The 14,152-nt window shown below is 49.8% G+C and overlaps 1 protein-coding gene across 2 annotated transcripts in view; it reads left to right on the forward strand.

Moving 5' to 3' along the window:
- The window catches only part of SRL (sarcalumenin), a 35,271-nt gene that overhangs the window by 17,463 nt on the left and 3,656 nt on the right, over positions 1-14,152 (forward strand). The window contains exons 2-4 of one of the 2 annotated variants that reach the window (XM_016166648.2): positions 6,166-7,191; positions 9,726-9,827; positions 10,960-11,055. In XM_016166648.2, coding sequence (XP_016022134.2) covers positions 6,166-7,191; positions 9,726-9,827; positions 10,960-11,055 — 1,224 coding nt within the window. The remainder of the gene's footprint in view (positions 1-6,165; positions 7,192-9,725; positions 9,828-10,959; positions 11,056-14,152) is intronic. The other variant, XM_016166649.2, reaches the window with a different exon arrangement.

The following is a 14,152-nucleotide window of genomic DNA, read 5'->3' on the forward strand; positions in this document are numbered from 1 at the left end:
CTAGCCTAACTAGCCCTGTGGCCTTGGGACAATCACTTATCGGGGTTTTAGGATCCTCATAGGTGAAAATCAAACTAGTGAGTCTGTGAGAAGGTCCTTTTTGACCCCCAAACTCATGGTTCTCTTTGATTGGTGCCTTTGTCATTGTATCCTGTCTCGTGGGTGAATCATTTTTGGGCTCGAGTCCAGCCAGGGACAAGATGTCCTGGTGGGATTAGCCTTGACTTTAGGAGCTTGAGTAGGAGGCTAAAGGACCTTCCAAGAGTGGCTGCCTTGTTCAGTGCACCCTGGTCCTCTTGTCTGAGGGGAAGAGGTAACAGTTGGTGAAAGAATGGTGAAAGAGAAGGTCTCAGGTGTCCTCAGAGGATACGGGCAACCCTTGCCTCTCGCAAGCACTTTCCTTCTGAGGTCCTTTTCAGCATTGACATCTGCAAAGCTGTCTGAAGTCTCATCCAAGAAGTGAAAGAACAAGAGACTCTGAGTGGTGAGCCTTTACTCTGTAAATAAGGCTAAGAAACAATGTGATGCCAGAAGAAGCCGCTGACCATTTGCTCAGTTAGGAGTGTTTAGAGACAAGATCTAGAACATGGAAGAATCAGTCTGCTTGCTCTGACTCTGTGAACACTGTTTCTGAAGTGCTTGTAGCTGCACTTGAGGCACGGCTGATGATATGTCCAAGTAGGTGAAAGAGAGCCTAGTGACAGACGTGGGACTCCCTGGACACCAAGATTAATATTCCTGACTCCTTGGGACAGATATGTCCTGGGGTAGAATTGGAAAGTGATTTTACCCTTGGGGCTTTATTACTGTTGACTCATTTGCATAATTGTGTGTGAGTAACAGTCAAAGGTAATTTATCTCTGTGTGACTTTGGACGCTGTAGTTTCAGTCAAACAGATGAGAAGTCATGTGGAGGAATAATCTTGGCAGAGCCTCAGAACTGTATGCTAAGGAGACTTAGGTTGGAATTGAGTTTACATTGTATTCCATCAAAGCAGAATAAATTTAGCACCATAAGGTAGCTTCAACACGGATCAACAAAACTCTATTCTGAATAGACCTCTTTTTCCCCAATCTCAAGAGAAACTCCCTGACACTTGGTTCTTGAGTGTTGGTGTTCATTAGAGTCATCTTGTAAAATACCAGATTCACAGTTGCTCACCCCTGGAGACCAGGCATCTGTGCTTGGAAAGCTCTCAGGTCTCAGATGCCACCGCCACGTGGGCCAGGGAGCTTTGTTTTGTTTCTTGGCCTGAGTTCTAGCCCATCCCTGGAATGGCTTGTTGAGCAAACAACTTGACTTTTCTTTGTCTGCTTCCTCATTTCAAGAGAGGTTAATAATTCTTGCTTTCCCTGCCTCCAAGGGCTGCTAGGAGGATGAAAGAAGAACAACTTTAGAAAGCATGAAGTTCTGTGTCAAGACAAAACATTATCTATCTCAGTCCTTGGCATGTGTAGATCAGCAAAGTGAAAAGATGCTATAAGGGGTGGCTCCTTGGGATTTTGCAGAAAACGATCAAGAGAAAGAGGAATTTTTAGGGAAGAGGCAGGAGAAGCAGGACAGTGGTTGTCAGCCACCTATCCCCTCTTTAAGCAGTGAGACAGACCCTAGGAGAGCTGCTAGGCAGGAAGTACAAAGGAGTTGGCTGAACCCTAGTTTGTTCATCTTCCCTCACCCACTAGACACTTCCATGGACCCCTGGCCCTTCATGGGACATGATTTGCAAACTACTTGGGAGCAGAAAGAACTCTAGACTGAGAGCCATGAACTTATGCTCTATCTCAGCTCTGGCCAGAGCTTTTTTCCTCTGCAGTTGTACCTACCAAGGCTCTTGGAAATTACACAGTTCTCTGAGTCCATGTGACAAGTTCTTTGGAACAAGTGAGAAGCTGGGGAAATAGTCAGGAGTTTGGTTGGTGGTGGAGAGAGGAAGGAGGGACTGAGCCTGGGCTATAGCTGAGGCTGTGGGTAGGGGGAGCAGCTGAGGGCTGACCCCCAAGGACAGATTGATGGCAGAGGGGGTGTCAGGAGAGAAAGCAGAACTGGTGTATGCTATGTTCTACTCAGGGCACCAGCCTGTCAGGCACATGGGCCTTCCCATGGTCTCTGGGGTTTAGCTAGGGGCTTGCTATTTGTGTATCCTGATGTAAGCACCCAGGCTTGTGTGAGGCCGGGGCGGTGGCCTTGGCAGCAGCAAATACAGTATGGTACTGCATGTCCTGGGGTAGGCCAAGACTCATCTTACCGGGTTCTCAACCTGTCTAGGGTGTCCTGAGTCTTCTCGCCCGCCTCCACTTCTCCTCCAGGAGCCAATGCGGGGCTTCAGCAAGATGCTAGGGAGGTCAGGGAGAGAGGAAAGACACTGGGTTTGATTTTACATAATTGAACTGAGTTTAATCAGAGGCTCTCAGAGCCTCTGACTGTGCCTTCCAGAAGAGCGATCAGGCCCAATGGCGCAGCTGCTTCCTGGGGATTGAGCTCTGGGGACCAATAGCACAGCTCGTTTCATTGAGGGACTATGTCAGAAAAGTTATTTTTAGCCTGGGAAGGAAGGTCACAAGGCATTAAGCCATCACCCTCAGTCTTTTTCACTCCATATTTCTTAACAGCTTGGTTCTAAGTCATAAAAAATAGAGAAGAGTAAAGATGCAAATATGATACATACATACACACACTTGACGTCCTGTCTAGGGCATAGGAGTGGAAATAGACAACATTGTAAAGATCATGGTAAACTCCCAAAGTCTGGGGTCCTTGTTTCCCTTAGTACTGTGCAGCCCTCATACTTCCATCAGGATCAGAGGTTGTTTTAAGAATATTAGAAATGCCATGGGTGGTCAGACGCAGTCATCATCATAACCATCTCATCATCACCATCAGCATTACCACCATCATCACCACCACCACCACATCATTACTGCCACCACCACCATAATCACTATCATCACAGTCATCACCACCATCACCACCACCACCACCACCACCACCACCACCATTACCACCATTACAGTCATCACCACCATCACCACCACCACCATCACCACCATCACAGTCATCATCACCATCATCACCACCATTACAGTCATCACCACCATCATCACCACCACCACCACCACCACCACCACCACCACCATTACCACCATCACAGTCATCACCACCATCACCACCACCACCACCACCATCACCACCACCACCACCACCACCACCACCGTCACCACCACCACCACCACCACCACCACCGTCACCACCATTACAGTCATCACCACCATCATCACCACCACCACCACCACCATCACCACCACCATCGTCACCACCATCACAGTCATCGCCACCATCATCACCACCGCCACCACCACCACCATTACCACCATTACAGTCATCACCACCATCACCACCACCACCATTACAGTCATCACCACCACCATCACAGTCATCACCACCATCACCATATCATTACTGCCACCATTACCATTATCATCACCACCATCATCACCACCACCAGCACCATCATCATTATCATCATTGGTAGAGAGCAATAGAGACCTGTGGAAAGTGCTTCCCAGACGAGAAGCCTTGACCACTGCTATTCGAAGGTCACACATCAAGCCCTGGGTGAAACATCCAACTTAGGAGCCCCAAGTGGGCACACAAGTGGGGAGAGGCTGGGAGTAGATGCCTCAGGGTCAGGATTATTTGGCTTAACAGCATTTTTCAGCTTTGGTTGCACATTAGAATTACCCAAGAATTTTTTTGTTAAAGTACTGATGTTGGGGATACACTCTAATTCAACCAGAGTCTTTGAGGAGGGGGTAGGAGTGGGGCCCAGAGTCTGGTGGTTCCAATGTTCTGAGAACCACTGGTTTAGAGGCAGATTCATCAGGTGGCATAGACCAGCGCTTCTCAAACTGTAATGTGAAAACAAATTGTTAAAATGCAGATTCTGGTTCAGTGGGTCTGCATTGGGGCCTGATCGTCTGCATCTCTACCAGGCTCCTGGGTGGTGCCGGTGCTGTGGATGCCCGGACCACACTCTGAATAGTGCAGGTGTAGGACCCCTCTAGGGTCAGGAGACCTCCTTTGCAACTCTGGAGTGAAATGGACTCAGCCAGTTGCCAGCTGTGTGATGGGCAAGGCATTCAGTGGCTCTGATTCCAGTCCTCTCATCTATAAAACAGGGATAAGTGTGACTTGTTTTACATAAGCAAGTATGGTTCAGTAAGTTTAGTAAGATCAAGTAAATCGTTTTATATATAAAGTGCTTTAGCATTGCCTGGCACATAGAATAATTAATTATACAAATATATCTCATATGATATATAACTTGCTGCTCAGAGGTCTTTTCAGTCTCCTTGGTTTAAGCCAAGTTCCTGCCATAGATTTTTCTCCAGAGGGTGGTGATGGGGAGGATGGAGATGCAGGCAAAGGACATATAGATGTTCAAGTGGTAATGAAAAAAATTTTAACGAGTAACCTCCAGCTCCCCACCTAAGAACTAGGAATTTTTACTGTGCCCAAATTTTACCATGTACCTCTTTCTAGCAATTTCCGTGGGTCAGGCAGGGAAGGTCCCAGCCCTAGGAACATAGGAAGAGTTCAGCCTTGGTTCCTACAATCCAGACGTGAGCCTGGAGAGAAGGTGCATACAGGGAGGGGCAAGGTACCTGTGGGAAAAGGCGCCACTGTGCTCCCCTACATACATCGTGACGTGTAAGGCCTTGACAAGAAGTGGGTTCCAGTCACCTATCAGCCAGACACCTTGTGTCTTGGGCAAGTGAAAGACTTTCTCTTGACCTTCAGCCTTGAAATGTGGCTGACAGTAATGAGGGAGGTTTGGTTGCTGTCACATGTGGGAAAGTGCTCAGGGAGGTGTTATGTCAACATGCAGGGCTTCTTTATAACTTTCCATTCTTCTGAATTTGATAGCAGGTTGTGTTTGTGGGGACTAATGAGAAAATATTTGTTCCTGGTCCTTGGAGACTGCCCCAGCTTTTAGGGTTCAAGGTGTGTGGGTACCCTGAGGCAGAAGGGGTACCCCAGAGGTGGCTTTTCTTTGTTGAGGCAGAGATGGGACTATTAGGCTGTATAGCCTGAGAGAGGGTGGCGTGTCTGTACCCAGCAGGCAGGTGGGAGGCTACTTCCTCAGAAAGAGTCCTTGTGAGTCAAGGGAGTCTGGGGCCTGTCTCAGCTGCCCCAAGGCGGGACCCTGTGGTCCCTCATCCCCAAGACCCAGCAGTGTTCTCCTCCTTAAGCAGGTCCCAGTCTGATTGGGAAGGGACAGAAGGGATAGGCATAACCCTTTCTTTTGACTCTGTTTTCCAAATAAATGACACTTTTCCCCTGATAGAGGTCTCAGCACAGTCTAGGCCCCTATCATGCTCTCTCTTGCCTAGTTCTCCCTGTGTCCTCAGCTTCCTGTTAAAACGACCAGCCTTTAGAAGGGGATCCCCTTGGGAGAGGTTGGCTAAGGCCACTGGGAAGCCCTGGCCCTTCCCATTTTGGATATCTTCTCCTTAGGCCGTGTCCCCTCTAATCTAAGGTAGCAAGGCCAGCAAATGCCTGCCCTTAAGGGGACAGAGTTGGATGTGTGACTTAATAAGGCTGAGAGCCACAAGTAATCCCCTAAGTACTCTGCCCTGTAACCTAAGATTATCTGGCCTGCACACACCTGTTTGCACGCCTTTGCTGATAGCAGTATAAAAAGCACGTTGGTTAATGACTCTAGGAACTGACAGGGCATCTCTCCTATCTTGGAAAGATCTCTTGGTGAGCCAGGCTGCACGTGCCTGCCTGCCTGGGGCAAGGTTGAGGAAGGACTGGAAGGGCTCACCCGTTTCCATCCCTACACAGTCATCAGGACCCAGTGAGAGGCTCACTCAGGGGCAGGGGCAGGCTTCTTGGGAGTGGGGCAGCTGCTCAATCCTGCAGTGACAGTGAGTGGTTCTGTAACCGCCCCTAGCCATGGCCTCTGGGTCTTGGGAAGAGGATGGAAAAACATCCTCACTGCTTGCTGCACAGGGCAGTTATGAAAACCAGGGAGGGAGGTGCTACCGATGCCAGGTTCACACCTCACTCTTGGTGGATGAGAGCTAGGTTGAGTTACTCTTTTGAGAAGCAAAGTGAGTGCCAACCCTGTGAAACTGACCAATCGTGTTCTAATCATTTAGAACTGCAAGTTTCCGCTTCGGGTGGCACAGAAGATGTTGGCAATTTGTTGGAGAATCATTTCTCTGCTGGAGATGCAAGTCTAGAGGAGAAGGAAAGGGCGCTTTATGCAGAGGCGGCCCCTCGAGAGAAGAACCTGCTCCTTCACTCCCCAGATGGCAGGGAGGCTGAGAGCTCAGAGAAGACTGCTGCTGGGGCCCCCATCGCCCCCGGCCCAGGCTCTGACCCTGAAGCCAGCCTCTCCAATGCCTCAGCCTCAGAGTCAGCTCCCCCCGGGGACTCTGCGGGGCCACCAGAAGCAAGCACCCACCTTCCAGAAGGGGAGGAAGGAACCGGGGAAGAGGGGAGGCCCGAGCTCAGTGCGGGAGAGGGCCCAGCAGAGGAGGCAGAAGGACAGGCTGGGAGTGACCCGGTCCCTGAGGAAGCCAAGGAGGTCCTAGGGGCCAACCCCGTGCAGGGGGCAGCAGCTGGGGCTGCAGAGCCTGAAGGCACAGGGGCCTCTCCTACCTTGGATGTCGAGGAGGTCCACATGCCCGAGACAGCAGGCGAGGGCAGCCCAGGGCCCGATCAGGGACCAGAAGGGCCAGATGGAGTCATGGAGGTGGACACAGAAGCCAGGGAGGGGCCTGAGGACGAGGGGAAGCCCAGCCCCAGCCCAGACACGGAAACAGGGGACACCCAGGAGTACCACCCTCCAGAGGGCCAGGTCCCAGGGGTGTCCAAGGAGGACTCAGAGGCGGCCTCCTCTGAGGAAGAGGGTAGCGGCCACAGCGGAGGCGAGGAAGGAGTTCCATCCCAAGAAGAATCGGAGGAGGACAGCGGCGACGACGGGGCTAGTTCAGAGGAAGCAGGGGGTGCCTCTGAGGAAGCAGGGGAACCCCAGGAAGCGGGGCAAGCCCAGGAAGCAGCAGGAAACCCAAGCAATGGGGACGAGGGGGCCCAGCTGAGCTCAAAGGAACCGAATCCAGGGCCCGAGGGAGACGAGGCCCCGGAGGCTGAGGCAGAGGAGCCCAAGGAGGGGCCTCAGGGTAGGGGACCCCAGGATTGCTCCGGCACTTGGGCAGCTGCACTCTTCCTGGAAGTCTTGTATGTAGTGGGACAGGCAGGGACAGGGTGGGGCGGGAGAGCCCCAGCCAGCCTGGGTTTGCGGGATGGAGGCCCCATCCAGGGTACCTAGCCCAGGGGGTGCCTTTGGGCTTCCCATGAGCCACTTCTTCCCAGTTTGGAGGGGCCCAGTGAGAGGCCACACCATGGATCCTGATGAGAGGCCCAGAAGACCCCAGTCACTTTTGATTTAGGCCCTCAGGAGCCTGCCCCTTAGGGTCCCTGAAGTACTTCAACATGGACCAGTGCCTCAGCCTGGAGGACAAGGGACATGGTGGCAGGGTTTGAGGCCCTGTGCAGGCTGGTGAAGAGATATATGGGTGGGGGAGTGGATTGGGAGCCCCCTGTGGGGATCACATTAGGGTTAGCATCTGGGGCCTCCCCTTGAAGCCTAGGCCACGTCAGTGGGACCAGGGTCAGGATCCTGATAAGAAATCTCAGGCTGGCTGTGACAGTGATATCCCGCAGACGTTCACTCAGAGCAGCAGCAGTCACCCTCTTGGGACTGAGGGACAAGGAAGGGGGAGGGCAGGGCCAAAGCCAATGGACAATGTTGGTGATGTATCACATTGTAGGCATGGCCAGGATGCCCATGGCGGCATCCACTGAGGATGCTGGCCTGGACCAAGAGCTGGGCTTTTAAGATAGAGGAACTGGGATCAGTCTTTACCCTCCAACATGGCTTCCCCGTGGGTTTTCCTGAAGAATTCAGTTTTCATACCACTTGCCAGCTACTTGCACCCTCCATAGGGGGTAGGCCTGCAGCCAGCCCCACCCCCTCCCTGTTCTCTCTGTCCTGGGTCTGGGGTTGGGGCTGCCTGGGTCCTGAGATGTTCCATAAGGCACATCAGTTTTCTGCTTCCATCCCTGGTAGAATTAGTTTCCTTCTGCCCCATAGGCCTGAGTCCATCCCACATCTAATCACCTAAAATCCTTTGTGCAACCAGCCCAGGTAGAACAGCCTCCTCAGCAACCTGCAGGTGGTCATGGGCATCTTTTTTTTTTTTTTTTTTTTAAGATTTTTATTAAAATATAACTAACATACAATATTATTTTAGTGTTGGGTGTACGCCATAGTTATTCAACATTTATATACCTAAAGAAGTGATCACCATGATAAGTCCAGCAACCTCTGATACTGTCCAACACTATTACAATAGTATTGACTGTATTCCCTATGCTGTGCACCACATCCCCATGACTTATTTGTTTTATACGTGGAAATTTAAACCTCTTATTTCCTTTTACCTTTCCCCCACTTTTTGGTTTTTCAATTATTTTATATTAGTTTCAGGAGTACAGTATAATGGTTAGACATATTTATATATATTTTGCAAAGTGATTCCCCTGACTAGTGTAGTACCCACCTGGCACTATACATAGTTATTACCATATAATTGACCATATTTCCTGTGCTTCGCTTCACATTGGTCATGGGCATCTCTTGATGGTCAGAAGCAACAATTAACCCCCTTCCCTGTTCCGCAGCAGCTCCTCCAGCTTGTGTTCCACGGCAGCCGTATAAATCTGATCAGATGCTCATTTGATCAGGTCAGATGTTTGCTTAGAACCTCTTCCTGGTTCCTGGTGCTCTCAGGATGAAATGCAGATTCCTATGGTTCTCTAAGACAGGGGTCTCCAACCCCCAGGCTGCAGACCGGTACTGGTCTATGGCCTGTTAGGAACTGGGCCACATGGCTTGAGGTGAACAGTGGGGAAGTGAGCAAAGCTTCATTTCTATTTGCAACCACTCCCCAGTGCTAGCATCACCGCTTGGCTCTACCTCAGATCACTGGCCATTAGATGCCCATAGAAGCACCATTTCCTGGTGCCAAAAATGTTGGGGACTGCTGCTCTAAGACCATGCATGGTCAGCCCCTGCAGAATTCTCCTGCCCCCAGCATGCACCCCTCACACACTGAGGCCTAGCCACCCTTCCTGCTTTTTGCTGAACTACTCCTGTCCCCATCTTCACCTAAATAAGTCTTTACACAGTGGATCTCAGGTCACAGGCAGCCCCTCAGGAAAGTTTTTGGAACTCCTGCTAAGACTACCTAGGCACACTTCTTAGGCCCTCATGGCTTCTGGAATCTTCCCTTTCATAGCCACATCATCATTTGTCATTATTTGCTTTTAAGATGATCTCCCCCCACTTACTAGATTGTAGGAAAATGCCACAGGGCAGGAGCTGTGTCTATTTTGGGCACTGTATTCCCAGCACAAAGCTCGGTACTTGGCACATCACAGGTGCTCAGACAGTATTTGTTGAATACATAAAACAGATTGCAGAGCTTTACAGAATTTGAGTGTGGATGTTCAAAGTCCCTCTTAGAGACAGAACTTGGCAAGCCCTTAGTCAGTAACACCTCAAAGCTCCACCCTTGCCCATGTTGAGGGGGCTTAGAGCCGGGCTGGCTTTTAGCTTAACCCTAACCCTGTTGTCTGGTTCTCTCCCCAGAAGAGGCGGAGGATGTGAGTGAAGAAGCCCCATTGAGGGATCGCTCCCACATCGAGAAAACTCTGATGCTGGATGAGGACAAGCCAGCTGATGATTACTCTGGTAACAAGAGGAAGCAGGAGCCAGGCCTGGGGCTGGGGCTTGGGCTGGGAAGGCCTCAGGGGCAGGGGCTCTGAGGCTGGCAGGCACCTCAGGGGCAGAGGCTCTAAGGGAGGAGAGTCCTGGAGATGGGGGTCTTCTTGCAGGAGGCTCTGTCATCAGGGTCCAAGACCGGGGTGGGGATGGGGATGGGGGCTCTAGATTGGTAGGGAGGAGGAAAGGCAACCCAAGCAGAGGGACCAGCGAAAGGGTAGAAGGCAAATCTCAGTATTGCATCTGGGGACAGTGACAGCCTCCACGCTGTGGCCTGGGAGGGGTGTTAATAGAGTTCATCATATTTGCTTTGATTTTTATAGTTTATAAATCCCAATCATGCCCAGTATTTTATTTCCTCCTCGTTATAACCCAACACTTTCATCAGGGCTTATTGTCTCTTCTTAGTTGCAGAGTTAGCAAAAGCTCAGAGTAAGGCAGTGCTTTGCTGTGGCACACAGCTAGAGAGGAGGCATGCGTGAGGCTCGGGCTCAGGAAAGCCTGATCCTTGGGCCTTCTTCCCTTTTTGTGCCTAACACCTGGTGAGCTCCCCAGCCTCACCCCCAGGAGCAGCTTCTCCCTGGAGCTATGCTTTTCTCAAGAAGATACTTGAGATGTCTATATACTCCCAGGACATAGTGCAGAGGGAGTGTGGCCAGAGGCCAGGGTGGCTGTCCTGAGTGCATGCTCAGTGCAAGCTTTCCTTGCCCTCTGAGCCTAAGGCAAGCACAAGTACAGGTAGAGGGCAGAGAGGAGGAGACGGGGTTCTTATCTTCCTCAGCTGCAGGCTGAAGCCATACTTAATACACTATTGAGGAGGGAATAGAGGGGAGCCTTAGATTAAAAAGAAGCCAGCCAGAAGGCTTTGGGGGATGGGGAGGGAATGCCTTTGGTTTAAAGATTTCTGAGGGTTGGGAGGTTGGGATGTGGACCAGTTCTTACTTGAATATGGTGCAGTCACTGGCCTGCAGTGGGCCCGTGCTTCCCACCAGGCAGGGCCGGAGCTGCCCTGGAAAGTGACCTGGTCCACAGTGGTCAGCCGTCTGGAGCTCACCCTACCTGATGCCCCCTCTCCATCCTCTTCATCCTTCTCTGCCCCCAGTGGTGCTGCAGCGGCTTCGAAAGATCTACCATTCGTCCATCAAACCCCTGGAACAGTCTTACAAATACAACGAGCTTCGGCAACATGAGATCACAGGTATAGTTCATGTCCCGAGGTAGGGCCTCCACTTTCCACCTCCAACCTATCCACAGTCCCTTGTTCTTACTACGTGGCCCCTGAGTTCCTTATGCGCTGGGCTCAAGGACACATGGAGCTGAGCAATCCTTAGTTCTTGGGGAGGGGCAGAGACCTCAGTCATGTGAACTACCCTTTCATTGTAATAGTGACCCATAATTTGCACAGGAGTTTCCGGAGAATATTTCATTTGTAAGTAGTCATGTCAGTAGTACAGTTTTGGTTTCCAAGGGTAATGAAGTGAACTTCAATCCTTTGCATGCTCAAGGGCCCACAGGCTTCCTGTTCATTTACAAGATGATGTCTAAAGTCCCCCGATTGGCTTGGATTTTTTCCCCTCTTGTTCATTCCTCCTGGTCAGCTTCCCTTGGGCTTGGATTCTTTTAAAAATTGACTTTCAAAATAATAAAAGTGAGGTATACTTGCTGCCAAAAAAAAAAAAATCAAATAATGCAAAATAGTATACGTAGAAAGGTAAAAATCCCTTTCTTGATTTCCAATTTCTCTAATTTCACTCCCTGAGGTTCCCACTGGTAAAGTTTCTCATGAATACATTTCCTCTGCATACGTGAGCATATGCAAGTGTGTTTTTTTTCTGTTTTACAAAGATGGGATCATATCATTCAACTCTGTGTGTGTGTGTGTGTGTGTGTGTGTGTGTGTGTACCTCCCCTTGCCCTTTCTAATCTTGCGTGGATGCAGCGTACAGGATAACCACTGCCCTATCATGGAAAACAAAAATGTTGACCATTTTCCATTTTTAAAAAAAGCATTATAAATACTACTATAATTGTTACACATTTCATGCAAGTACATTTGTAGGATACATTTTTAAAAAGCAGAACACTGGAATTAAACGTTTTGATAGTGGTTACCAAATTGCCTTAGCTTGTACCAATTTATACTCACAATGACAGGATATGAGAGCTCTTGTTCCCCCACAGGAATGCTTTTTAAAAATGTTATTCATCTTTGGAAATGTTAACAATGGTATATACTTATTTGAATGGTCAATGGTATTACAGTTTTCTGTGTTAACTGGCTACTTCTACGTTATCTCATGTGATGCTCTTGACGACTATACAGTGGATGGGGTATTATAGGTTATACTTTCCTTATTCCTGCTTTCCAGAAGAAGGACCAGAGAAATGCTAGGCTATCTGGGATCATACAGCAGGAACTAGGGGCTGTAATTCTCTTCTCCAGGGAATGCTGTTTCACAAGTATCTCTACTATTTCTTGCAAGCCTAAGAGCAAACGATCCTTTTTGGCCTCACAGAGGAAGTGCAGTTGGTGTGAGGTCCCAGTTTCCCAGATGCTTTCTGATCCTCTACTCCTGCCTTCTCCTCAGCCCTCAGACTTAGTGGCTTGGCTCTGGAGGCTTCGAGCTGCCCAGAGAGAATGGTACTCTGCAGGGAGGGCGTTCCTGCCTCCTGACCTCACTTTCCAGGCTTGGCTCCTCTCTCTTAGTTTCCCGCCAGTGCTAGGACTCCGCTGTGCCCTTGGGCAGCCTCCTGAGTAACCTCTGCTCCTCAGTGACTCACCTGCAGCCTCCTCCATGTGCCAGTAACACCCCCTGCTGCAGAGGGCTGAAACAGCAGCCTGAGAAAGCCCTGGTGGTGGTTTGTCTCAGCTGTGGCTGAAGGTCCAGTTCCCCTTGGCGTCCCCTGGGCTAGGGTAATGGAGACTTTTTGTAGGACCTTTGTGGCTGTCACTGAGGACTCCTGCCACCCTCTCAGCCTGTCTATCCCTTCTTGTCCTCGAGCTAGGGGCTGACACCTACAAAGACACCAGCGACTCATGGGGCAGGGCCATGATGTTGCTTTCAAGAAATATATATGTGCCTGCCACTTATGAGACACCATCTTGGTCTTCTAAGACTTGATTTCACCTTAGAGAAAGAAAACTAGTGCATCTAGAGGCAGGTGCAGAAAACGAGGAATACCATACTCCTCCTTCTATAAAAAAGATAGGGAATATTGCTTATGTATGCATGGAAATATCTGAAAGAATATGTAGGGGCTATTATGACTTAGGCAGATTGGGGACAGGGATGCGAGACTTTTCACTCTGGACCTTTCTTTACTTCGATTTTTGAACTAAGAAATAAAATAAATAAAATGGAAATAAATAAAAAATAAATAAATTAAAAAAAAGTGAAGTGCTTACTGTTTTGAGGCCTGTCTGCCAAGCTCAGGGAGACTGAGAAGTCTGGAGAACTTTAGGCACTAAATTATGCAGGGCTGACCCTTTGTGGTTCAGAGAAGGGTTGAAAGAGCCGGGACCCGAAAGCCAGCCAGCGCCAAGAATGGCCAGTCCCATGCTGCAAGCTTCTCCCCTTCTCTCTCCCCTTCCTGCTCCCTGGTTTTGAAAGCCTTTGAAAACTCTGCTTTTCCTCCTAGAGGCCCAGGCAGGTGTTCTCCCCAATATTGGACACAGGGCCCAAGAACTCAAAAGTTGCCTGGTCAGTGCTTAATCTTGGGACCGAGCAAATATGTCGTGGACTTTAGAGGCTAATATTGTTAGCTGGCCCCAGAGCCCAGGACTGGGCTGAGCCTGAGGTGGGATTTCAAGAGGCACAGCTCAAGGGAGGGAGGCTGGTAACAGGCAGCGCCCGAGTCCAGGCTGTCCCAGGTTGTATAAGCCTCTTTCGTACCCTTTTTTTCTGTTACCAATTCAGATAGAAGAGTTTTCACCACTCTCCATGTGGCAGTTCTGCTCCCCTTTTATGAACCATTTTCTCCCAGATCTAAACCAGGAGGCTTCACCCAGTGAGCCCTGCTTCAGAGTTTGTTGACCTCACTTAGGTCTCCTTCTGGTGCTGGTGTGCGAAGGATCTGTGCAAGGCCCAAATGATGTCTTCTGGCATCTTTTAACTGGGTGATTGCATTCGCGTAGCAAGAGACATGCCACTGATTGTCACACGCTGTCTGGTCCAGTCTAGAATTCCACAACTCAATTAGGTGGATGGTCCGAGATGCAGCATGAAGAACTGTGTCCCTCCCATAGTGAGAAACTTTGTTAGTTCACTTGTATCTCTAACTCCCACTGCCCACAG

The sequence above is a fragment of the Rousettus aegyptiacus genome, unplaced genomic scaffold, assembly GCF_014176215.1.
Source record: "Rousettus aegyptiacus isolate mRouAeg1 unplaced genomic scaffold, mRouAeg1.p scaffold_m13_p_8, whole genome shotgun sequence".
In the NCBI taxonomy this organism is placed as follows: domain Eukaryota; kingdom Metazoa; phylum Chordata; class Mammalia; order Chiroptera; family Pteropodidae; genus Rousettus; species Rousettus aegyptiacus.